The 12528-nt window shown below is 38.6% G+C and overlaps 1 protein-coding gene across 1 annotated transcript in view; it reads right to left on the bottom strand.

Moving 5' to 3' along the window:
- csmd2 (CUB and Sushi multiple domains 2) overlaps nucleotides 1-12528 on the bottom strand; it is a 275217-nt gene that overhangs the window by 139608 nt on the left and 123081 nt on the right. The window contains exons 6-7 of the mRNA XM_082521466.1: nucleotides 2866-2978; nucleotides 750-827 (exon numbers count right to left, since the gene is read on the bottom strand). Of these exons, the coding sequence (XP_082377592.1) occupies nucleotides 750-827; nucleotides 2866-2978 (191 nt within the window). The remainder of the gene's footprint in view (nucleotides 1-749; nucleotides 828-2865; nucleotides 2979-12528) is intronic.

The following is a 12528-nucleotide window of genomic DNA, read 5'->3' as shown; positions in this document are numbered from 1 at the left end:
GATGAGTGGAACCTGGGGTAGTAATGAAGTTGAAGGCAGTTAGGTATCCATTGATGCCTGTATTCAAAGCACAGGCTTGCAAGGCTGTGCTTTGTTCCTAATTTTAATGACTGGGCGTAGGCACAAAACTCCCTAAGCATTTCAATCAGGGAATATGTGCTAAAAGATTGCAGGCCTATATTTTTACCTTTGTACTGGGAAAAACAAAAGACTAATGTTGACTAATTGTTTTATTGTTATATTTATCAAGTATTCCCTGTGTCAGATAGCCAAGTACAACAAACAGCCTGGTAGTTGTTGACTACTGTAGACTACCTTTTGCATAAACTAACAGGGAAACTTTTTTTCTGTGTGCTGTGTCAGCCTTTAGTTAAGCTGTCAGTTACTGTTAATGCCTACCTGATCATCAATAACAATGCAGGTTATGTTCAGCATGCCCATGTGCGTGTGAATGTTTTCATAATGTCGTAATAATGCAGTGATGTGAGAAAACAGTGGTGCTGGTGGCGAGGGAGCACTGCCAGCCCTGACTTTACAATCATAAAGACTTTGAAATATTGCTATAAGCTCACCCTTCTTCATCTTAATCTTTCCGATGCCAAATTATAGATGTCCTTTATGATAGATAGACCTAATTCCACACTTGCATATACTGAATACTTGTCCGGGGGACTTAACACAGTGACCAAATATGCAAAAAAATATCTTATGGTTGTAGAAAAAAGGGAAAATTAAGGGCTGTAACTTACACACTGATATCTTGTGGTGGTTGTCTTTGCTGGGCAACATCTTCACACCCCGGGACTTAAGTTCAGTCATCTTCTTCACTGTAGAGAAAACATAGAAGAGAGATTGGAGGGACATGGCAGAAAGTGATGCCCACGTAGTTCAAAAAAGGCACTGCAATTATGTTCAAATCAACATTTGCAAATCAATTGTGAAACTAATGAAACACTGTAATGTTAGAGAAAGAAGGTTCTGGTTTTAAGGCTCCTGGTTGTCTTTTCCCTTTGGAGTTTCATGTTCTCCCCGTGCCCATGTGAGCTTCTCCAGCTGCTCCGCCGTTCTCCCGCACCCCTAAGACATGCTTGTTAGGTTGATCGGTGAGTCTAAATTGGACTTGGTGGGAAATGGTGTGGAAGTGGATGTGAGAGAGCGTGTTTGGTTGTCTCGCTGTGTCAGCCCTGTGATAGACTGGCAGCCTGTTCAAGGTACACCACATTTTGCACTGTGTCAGCTGAGAAACGTTAAAGCTCCCACAGCACAAGATGATAATCAGAAAAAATGGATGGATGGATGATAAACTTTTAAATCTAAAAATGACAATAAAACTGAAAAGACCTAGAACACAGATTTATGTTCATTTATAAGAGTCACACCTCTTACAGTGGTTTATATTCAGGAAGCGATTTTGACAATCACCATATTTTTGATTGTGGAAAAAAGGGCTCTTAGCATAACATCACTGTTTCGTTAACAGGATGCAAGGGCATCCGAAAACACTCTTTTCTATACAATAAAAAGATGAAGTTTAAATGGTTTGAGTTTGGTTATAATTGCAACGGAGATTAAAAAAAGGTCATCAGAAACAGGAGACTTGTTTAAATGCATATTTATTCGCCAATTTTCAAAAACACTATCAGTATTATCTGAGCTCCCCTTCACAGTCGTCCTGTTTAATTAGTTTGACGGTCCCTGACAATGGAACTTCACTTGTTTTCCAAATGTGTTTTCATCCCTTCCTCTGATTCAGCTGCAGTTTACTTCAAAGCTTATCTGAGTCATGTGTTAAAAACTCTGTTTATTATGTGTCTAGAAGGGGAAAAAAGTCGGATAAAAAACTCTTTTATTTGATTTGTTAAACTGATTAAAGAGGAAGAAAGAAAAAGGTATAAGCATATTTCAAGTAAGAAGACTAAGCTATTAGATGCTGGGTTTGATGTGGTGTGGCTGATTATTTTCCTACATATAAATAAAGGACACAGAAAAATAAATAAGGTAAAAAGGAGGCAATTAAGATATTCAGTGACTTTATCACTCCAACAAGCCACTGCTGTGGAATCATGGGAGTTGTCGTGATGAGAATAATGCATTGAGGGATGGGAACAGTGGCGTGAGTGTTTAATCTAATTAAAGTATTAGTTTAACGCTTCATTCCGATCTTCGAAACATATTTACCTACCACTGAACCTGTAATCCCACTGGCTCCCTTTTCCAAATTCTTCCCTCATTTGTCTCTTCTTCTATCTTATTTTCCTCCATCGCTGATATTTCCAGCAGATGGCTGGAGGTGAGACCCTTAGAGATCACCTCTTTTGGTGGACGAGCTAATCCTTTTCCCCTGCTCATCCCTTCTCAAAGGTGATCCCTGAACCTCTAAGAGTAATGGAACAGGAAATGGATGCCTGGTACAAAAAGGATTTTGTGTTTGTGTGTGTGTGCGCGTGTCCACATGTATGCTTCTGTGCAATTATGTGGCACTCATAATAATGCTCCTGTAATCATCTTTTTTTTCCTTTTTCCTGAAAGCATTCACAACTATTCTGTGGCAAATGGGCTCCAAGAATAGAATAAAATAAGAAAGAAGCTCATGAAGTGTCCAAAATGGCAGAAGTTCACAACTATATTCTGATTATGGCACTAACCAGTCATTTTTCTGGGTCTCCAAAAATATAAAGGATTCTTTGTTGGGATGACCAAGGAAGTATATTAAAATATTAAAATCAAATATCACAGACATGTAGCTACTGACAAAAGGCCTTTTTAGCAAACCTGAACTGAAGACAAAAAGTGGTCTATAATTTATTCAGTAAAATCTCTAATGAGCCTCCCTCTTTAAAATATCAACCGTTCTCATGGTCTTACCTTGGTATTGGGCACTGAAACCTCTTAACTTATGGTTGCCATCTGAAGTAAAGTGCAGTCGAAGCCAGTTCTTGCTGCTAATGATGGGCGAAGGAAGGTTCGGGCCAGTAAACCTGTAGGTAGAGACGGAGAGCTATAGACTTTTGGAGTATTACCACAGTGATTTAACATGCAAATGCAAATGTAGCAGATTGGAAACAGAGGTGATGCATTGCATATCCCAACACTCCTGCACACTGAATTTATTCTAGGTTAAAGGCAAGGTATGAACCAGTAACTCCAGCACCTGCATCGCCACTGATATACTTCTTCAGCATACAAATTCAACTAATGAATCTCTTCTCAACTTCAGATATTTTAAGCTTCTTCTATTTATTTTGTCATATAAATCCCTGCCAACCAAGCGCACATACATACAAACTAAATCCAGTTATATCTGCCAGTGCAAGAAAGTGTCTCTGCCTACAGTGTGCTTCTGTTTTGTGGCATAACGCAATTATGTAATCCATCATGTTACCAATAAAGTCAAGCTCAATGGCAGACAATATATCGCAGAGGCTGGCAGAACCTGTCAGTCTTCCCGGTGATTGTCTTGTTTGTTTATGGTAATTATAGCAATGTTTCAAAATTAATTTGGCCATGACTTGCAGATGTTAAAATGTTACACCTTTAAGATCTATCAAAGGGAGGGTCTGGTACTTAAGGGGAGCTGTAATGTTAACAACTCTTAACAAAACTGTAGCCTGGTAAGAAAAAAATGGGACCGGGAAAGACCAGCACTGACATTAGTGGAGAAAATGCACTCCCTTTATTGCTTTGGAACAGCAATAGTGAATTACACTTCACAAACACTTATAGTGCCTCCTGATCTGTATGCTAATGAGGGCTGTTGCTTACCAAGCACTTCTTCGGTTGTTAAAGCCAAAGCCTTTTGGGGGCACATCATGTTTTATCTTGAGACACACTAACATAAGCATTCACGAGCGCTCCTACACACATACAGTATGAGCACCGACACAGTGAGGGATACATTTGAACAAGGGTTTGCATAATTTCCAATTTCCCTACTGTAAACTGTATATTTTTCCCAGTGATGTCCAGCTCATCTGATCAACCTAGATAAGTGTTTAGAGTAGATACATTCTAAGGTGCACCTCCAACTATCTCTCCCATTAATAGAACTGGATACAACACTTAAGAAAGTAAAAGAAAATTACATCTAAATTTAAACTGAGCAATTAAACCAGATACCATGGGTGGGAATCACTAAAACACCGCTACACAATATTATCACAATACTTCACTCATGATTTTTTTTTAAATATTTTATGATATGATGAGCATTGCAATACAATATGTTGTGATTTATTACCTTTTTCAACTGCCAGTTATGTCCTCAAAGTTAAACTTTGTCAGTCTTCATTTTTTCCAGTAAGATTAATTTTTCTCACGTCAAGCACATTAAAACTGCCACAAAAAATGACATAAATGCTGTCATAAACCACAGTCAGTCTGCTGTTAATATCTTTGCAATAGAATGGAGTCAAGTTGGCAATTGCATGCAATGTGTTTCTGAACATACAGCAAATTAACTGCAATAAATCATCGAAAATCACACATCTGTTGCTGTCGACATAGATAGGAATTCACATTTAACTACTACATCTGCACTTATCAACGTTTCTGTTCTATAAGACTATAACCAGAATACAATCAGCATTAGACCAGCTGAGTAAAGTCTTTTTGAACGGGCTCATCGACAAAGACTCATTTAGAAAGACGTTGTTGGCAGTCTGTTTGCATTTATAAATCTGTTATTTGCAGACCTTCCACAGTCTCTCTGACAGTGACTGTAGTCAGTATCCAAGTTAGACTGCAACTGTTTTCAGAAAGGTTGCGTCCAATCAATTGTCTTGTGGTTGTGAGCGTGCAACACGTATTTTAGATTTGTCAAGCTAAGCATGTCCAGTGTTGGATGTTTTTTTGGCAGAGTCGATTAAATGTAACTTTGCTTGGCTAACATTATCTCAGGATGATGGCGCATGACATGACCGCTCTAGTATTTTATTCTAATTAATAAAATATCAACATTTGGTGTCCTTGTATTGACACAATACTGCCACAGAAAATATTGTGATCCTATGCTGTATTATATGTTTTGCTCCCACCACTACTAGATACCATACTGCAATGGGATCAGCTATTGGATGATCTCATACAGCTTCTTGAAACATGGCATTCAGTTCAATATCAACTACTTAAATACAAAAGGTTTTTGAAAGCATCACTTATGACTGCAACTCAGTTGTGTTGGCAATACCACTTCTTAGAACAGCAATGCATTCCACCTGTGTTGCAAAACTAAATAAAACGCTCATTTTGAGTACCACCAACATTCCAGTAAAGACTCACACAACTAGCTGAAAGAAACGGAGCGCACATAGGGCAAAAACCTGAGCCTGAATATGTTAACAAGTAGCTCAAGTGTTTTGCTTATGCTACAAAATGTTTCCAAGTTCTAGCTCTGACAGGTTTGCCACACCATGCAAGTTGATAGGATTGATTTGTTAGGCTTATTATGTATGGAAACACTAGCTGCCAGAATGCATTGTTCTTCCTACATTGCAGTTTCAGAAATATTCATAATACTCATACTCATAATGTGTATTTTAGCTTATAAAAGACACCATATTAACACGTTAATAAGAAGAAAAAAAATTATATCAGAGGGGGTCATATTTAATGCCTAAACAAAGTTAAATCCATGGATATGCCACAAAGCAATTCAATCACATGCCCCGTCCAGTATTATACACACTGGGATTATCTCAGTGGGTTATTCCTTTTCCCTCCTTACACTGTGGTCTAAAGTCTGCATAGAGCAATCAAAATGAGCCTCAACCCTAAAGCTGTGTTTTTTGAGTCTGGCCATAATTTACAACAACAAGTGGGACACCGATAGTGTGTCTGCATGCCTTTGGGGAGGCTTGAAGAGAAGAGGACGGATAACGAATTGAGGGGCCTTATGTTGTGTCTGTCACATGTGCGTTTAAAGCTACACAACTAAGAAGAACACAGAAGATCCAAATCACCACCAGCTCTTAGCACCAGGCTGGGCACTGAAACATTGTGAGTACTAAATTTCATATCAGTGAATTACAGGAAATGAACACCCAACTCACATTTATGCCCAAAGGCCTTCAAATGCCAGATTTAATGTAAATCCTCTATTGTGTTGGAGGTCACTGCACTTATCCAAAACTCCCTTTAGATTTAAATGCAATCAGGTTTAGTTTCATTAGAATGCAACACTAAACCTTAGACTAAAGTAAAAAAAAAAAGAAGCTCTAGCAGAGGACTGGATAGACTGAGAGATTAAGAAATCGATAAATACAGAATGAGGCGTTGACCATAAAAATCATTTCAACCCAAAGTCACACCTGCCTTTCACTGCATGCCCTTTGCTTTGTTCAAAAACTTAATGTTTTAAGTTGAAAGTAGAAGGCAACGCAAAAAGTCCTCATGGAGGTCTCCTCAAGGGTAATGTGGCTACTTCTATAGCTCCTTTTCCCTTCAACCTCTTGCTCTCTGTCCGGCCATATTAGATTTTATGTGGAATTGTCCTGAGAGTGCAGTACTAAATAAGTTTCCATTTCCAGGCCCCAAAGCTCCTGAGTCTGAGTCACTCTTTTGATGATTGTCCAAGAAATGTATTTTGGAGCAAGGCAAGGTGATAGAGGAATCCAGGGGGAGGCAGAGGGGGGTATGTCTTGCACTTAACTGTGGTAACTGTGGGGACTGACCTTCGAACATTACACTGAGACACAGCTGCTCCTGATAAACAGTTTTTTTTGTTGCTATCTTTTAAATGAATGCTATCAACATTTCTACAAAGCCTGATAAGTTACAGTTTAAATGTATAGGCGACATCCAATTAAAAGGTACCTAAAGGTGCGTATGCATAATGCTGTTGCTTAGACTTGTATTTTCACGATAATATTATGACTGAAGGTCTTAGGAATATGCAGGTCCAGTCAAATCCAATTACAAAACACTAGCACAGAGGTGCTTTCCATATTGATGTGATGTGACTTATTAAATTGTTAATGCCTTTCAAGGTTTCGAACAAAGGTCATCGTCGTCAGGCAATTCAGCAACCTTTTCCAGTGAAATTGATCTTTTTTTTCCTGCTTTATATTCATCGTTTCATGTCATCTGTTTTCTGTTCTTGGGCCAAAGTGTCAAATTGCTCTATGCATAATCAGTAAATGGGCGGAGTTTGGGTGCCAAAGGTCACAAGCTGCACATTAGGATCAAACGCTTTAAAGGGTCTTTCAGTTCATGAATTCGCTCCACGATATTATCTGATGACCATACATGCGTGCCTGTGTGTATGTGTGTGTGAAGAACGTTCCTATTAATTGCACCTACTTAGGCAGATCAATCAGAGCTCTGCTCAGTATGCTGGTCCAGGCACTTATAGCAGACTGGGAGGGGTCACAGTGACTTTACAGCCAAAACTTTCAGCATTTTAATGAGGCTATGTGAATTATAACACAGGTCAGCTTATCCAGATGTATGTGGAAAACACATGCTTGTACCCGCACTTCCAGCTCTGAATACAAGTAGAGATATTGATAAATTCTCTTTCTCCCGCATTGACAGTCACTATACATACTCTAATGCACATTAGAAAATTACATCCATATCTCATCCTGTTGAGGTAAACTAATCAGTGTGGATGTCCCTTAAGTCCAGAATGGTAGTATTAAAGCTCTGGCAGTGGAGCTGTAGCTATGACCTTTATATGTTACTCTGAGCAGATATACTGGTGGTTTAACCGAACCACCCCTGCTCCAAACAACACAGAACCCTCAATGCTGTCCATTCATTTCTTCAAACGGCAAGCACCCAGGCAGTAAAGAACATCAACCTTACACTAGAAGTTAAAGCCAAAGCACAAAGAGAAGCCCTTTGGAGAATTACAGCATGTCTCATGGGTGTGTGCTTAACTGGACTGGAGCGCTCAGTGATAAAAAGGGTGTTGCAGTGTATACCGAAACATTCACTGACCAAGCAAAGCTGCAGACCCATCAGCGCCAACATGCCTAGTTTATCTGAAGATTCCTTGCACCAACACTGTTCCTTTCTCTTCCCTCAGCCCTCATGTAATATTTATGGGCAGACCTCTGGCCCCATCAGAGAGCCTTGTTAAATCTCCTGAGGGATTCTTTTCTTTCTTTTCCCACAACTCATTTTCTACCCTCACATAACATATGATATGGACACTGATTGTAAGAAATTTTCTTTTGGGAAGAACAACGCACTAGCCTTCATCTTTGTTTCCGTCTCCTCACTGTATATTTGCAGATTTTTCATTTTTCAGTCTTATCTGAAAGCGCTCTACAAATCACCTACAGTGTTTAAGTCATTTTACAATTACAAGGTTGGAGATAACGCTAAAACTGCCATTTGACCAAATATCCTGCAGTTCATAACCGGTCGTCAAACACACATTCAAATCCAGCCCGAAATCTGTTTTTCAAAGACAGGAGTAAAAGGCAAGTGTGCTTTTGTTGAGGATGTATTTTTCTAATTTTGGTACCCATGCAAATTAAAAACTCAGTAGCTACTCTGGCATGATGATTTATTTCTTTCATCTAAGAAGAGGGTTATTCAGCAGCCACACAAGCACAAGTGTTAAGCTAGGAAAGTATGAACTCATTTTTCTCCCAGGGGCATGGCACTCACATCAAACAATAGCCTCTTTCACACTGCACAAACTTGGACTAATAATAAGTTTGTGCAGATGTTAACAGGAACTTATCACCCCTGTCTGTTTCTACTGTGAGGTAGGACCGATCCATATGATCAGTTGAGAGCATGCCAAAACAGCATAAAGTTTGAATCTAACTATAGGTCTTAGGGTAATACAGCATGTGATAATCTCCTGAGTTGTGTCCACGGGCAGAAATGTTTCACTTTATTTCATTTTCATGAACACAAACTTGTTCTGAAGAGTCAAAATTAGTCAACATTAGGTAACTCAAGGTCAGAGGAGGTCTAAGTACACCAAAGACTGAACTCCAAATTCCACACTATCAATGACACTTTCCTTTGCACTTTGATTTTATATTTTTATTCACTGTTTAAATAGGTCAAGGCTTTAAAACTTCTCAGTTCAGAGTTACGAGTAGGATACTTCATGTGGCTGAATGTGTCACACCTGCAGTGTGCAGTATGTATGAGGAAGTTGGACTATATCTGTGATAACCCCGTATGATTAATGGGTGGAGCTTTCCCAGTACCTGTGATGCTAAAAGAAAATAATGCAGCTGTTATAGAGCACTTTGGTTTAAAGAGTCACAGGTTAATTCACTACACAATCTTATACAGATCTTTTTTATAATATCAGAATTATAATTTCAACTCAATTCAAGTTATTTATACAGTGCTAAATCACAACAACAGTTGCCTCAAGGGGCTCTATATAAGGTGAAGACCCAACAATTATACAAAGAAAACTGAGAAATCCAAATGGAAGCTGGTTCAACAAAAGGGCCTGACAGCTAAAGTCTTTGTCTCCCATTTTACTTTTAAAAACTCTAGGAACCAAATAAGCCTGCAGTCTGAGAGCAAAGTGCTCTAATGGTCATCAAGGATTTAACAGGGAGCCAATGAAGAGAAGCCACCATAGGAGAGATATGCTGTCTCTTTCCAGCAGCCGTCAGTACTCTTGCTGCAGTATTTTGGAACAACTGAACGCTTTTCAAGGAGTTTCCTAATAACAACAAATTAGTCCAACCTAGAATTAATAAATGCATGAACTAGTTTTTCTGTGTCAATCTGAGACAGGATATTTACAAGTACAAAAACCTCAGTTTTATCTGAATTTAAAAGCAGAAAATTAAAAGGTCATCCAGGTCTTTATATCTTTAAGACTTTGCTGCAGTGCAAATAATTGGTGCCTGTTATCTGGCTTTATGGATAGATAAAGTTGAGTGTCATCTGCATAGCAAAAAAATGTATGCTATGCCTTCTCATGAAACGTCCCAAACAAAGCAGAATTGGTCCTAGCACGGAACCCTGTTGAACTCCATAATTAACCTTAGTGTGTTTAGAAGATTCTCCATTTACATAAACAAATTGGAGTCTATTAGATTGATATGATTCAAACCATTGCAGCGGAGTACCAGTAATACCTACAGCATGTTCTAATCTGGACTAATCGAGGTCTAGCAGGCCTATAATTAGCTAAGACAGAAGGGACAAGAGATGGCTTTTTAAGTAATGGTTTAACTACTGCCAGCTTGAAGGCCTGTGTTACACAGCTGATTATTAGAGATAGGATGATCATATTAATTAAGATAAGTTAAGTCTTTGTTGCCATTTCACAGTCATACTTAGTACAATTGGAAAACTGCCCCACATCAGCACCAAACACAACTAGACACAACACAATAAACATTTAAAGTGAAAGAAAAATATATAAATTTGTGCAAAAAATGTGTGAATAATAAATTCAAGAATGAATGTTCATTGAACATTACATTGCATCCCCAGCATGCAGATAAACATGTCAATTCTGGTCCGATTGAAGGGGGGGGGGGACCAGGGAAAACTAATGTCTGACAATGTTTTGGCAAAGTTGCACAACATTCAATATAAATTTTATAGATGTAACTGGGTGTCATTACTGCTCATGTGAATTATTATTTTACAGAGTTTACATTTACACTTAGCCAGCAGTTTTAAATATCCCTCAGTGTCGTGTGCTCTGCTTCCTGGTAGACAATCCACTGTGGTTGCTGGTGTCTCAAGATTCACGTCTCAGAACAGAATCACCAATTACCAGAGCTCACTGGCAGGTGTGCCACCGAGTGGGGGAAAATGGTTAGACGGAGATATGCTACACAAACACACCAAGGTGTGTTGTGCCAGGAAGTGATACTACCTACAGAGTATTCTGGCTGAAGCTTTGAAGTAATCTTAACTAAACTAAGATCATAATTCAGTCCAGTGGATGTCATTGTGTTTAGTGTTGCGATCCAAAACATCTCAGCAGCTCTGACAGACTATGAGTTGAAGAGCTACATGTTTTCACTAGAGTTCAGTGAAATGTTTGGCATACTTAATCTCTTTCACTTTGAGATGAAAAACTTGCCCTTGAGGTATGTTGTTTTTCAAAGTGATCTCGGGTGGTTGCTGTTGTAATGAATTATTGCACTCCATGCGGTTCCTGTAGACAGAAGTAAAAATGCTTCCATCTTGGTTTAGAGGTCGTTAGGCCAACAAAATAAATGGTGCTGAGGTCACACCCACTGTAAATTTCCAGAAAGAACTACCTGAATTCACATTTGACACAAATCAACTGTTCTTCTACTGTTCCATTCCAAAATATTAGAATATCATTCAAAAATGTTTTCCACAGCTGTAGCTGTAAAAGTTCCAAATGACATCTTCAGACCTTTCAATGCACCACAACCATGGACACATGCATACTTGAACAGCAACGGAAGGTTATTTGCTACTTCAATACGAATTTTGTTCATTTTCATGTTTGTATTTTTTGAATATCCCCTATATTACTGGATTTTCATTTCTGATTTCTTGTAGTTTTGTAGTTATTTATCATATCCCTATTGAAAGATCTGATTATAATTTCTCCATTGGTTTTAGCTCTGTTAAAAGTTTGATGCTCAACACTGCTGAGATTATAAATATTTTCATTCCCTATGTTTTTTTGATTATTTCTTCTATGTAATATTCTATTTCTTTATGAAGCCAGTTGGCCAAGTCATGGAGTGAACTGCGGTAAAAATGAGGTACTTTGGGTCTTTTTTAACACAGCAAAAAAGCCAAAGAAATGTGAAGGAAAAATGGATCAACAGCACAAAGTCAGTTTGAGCAAGTAAAAAATTTAGTGCAGCTTGTTCAACAATTGATCCCAGCATCAATGAGATTTATTACTCTTTCTCAAAAAGTCAAGACAGGTGTAGACGAAGTCACAAAGAGCTATGGAATGGACTCTGAAACAGTCCTGAGAGAAAGCCATACAGAGCTTAATGGCTAACATTATTGAATGCTTTACTTCACCAAAATGACCTACAAAGGCCCAAATTACTTGTCTGGCTAAGATAAACTAAAGACAAACAGAGACACTGTCAGTTTTCTTCCCCTTTGTTTAATTTCTGCCAAATCCAATTGACATGATGCCTCACCATCATCTACAAGGAAGGTTGTTAAAGACAGGCACACCCGTATACCAATCACTCACATGACACAGTGCAAAGCAATATAGGTGCAGCGGGTATAATCCTCTGGGTACTGGATCTTTAACAGTGTAAAAACAAATGAGTTTCCAAGGTCACTCTTAAAAGTGGCAATGATAATTGAGCCCTCCCTGTAGATCTATCAAACACAACAATAAACAAAAGCCAATAATTTCCTAGGGCCGATTACAGGGACATTATCCTTCTATGCTACAGGGCACTTGAGACAGAGAGAAAGAGGTGCCAAAGCAACCATCACAGCGTGACAGATAAAAGCAAAGTAAACATTTAACACATAAAGTATAGGAATGAACAAAAAAAGTCCAGGCGAGCATTATTTTGGGGAAAAAAGTCAATTTTCAAGGTTATGACTGGATTTAATGCGTATGAT

This window comes from Aulonocara stuartgranti (genome assembly GCF_965226115.1).
Source record: "Aulonocara stuartgranti genome assembly, chromosome: 22".
Lineage (NCBI taxonomy): Eukaryota > Metazoa > Chordata > Actinopteri > Cichliformes > Cichlidae > Aulonocara > Aulonocara stuartgranti.
This window is presented reverse-complemented; position numbering and strand designations above follow the sequence as displayed.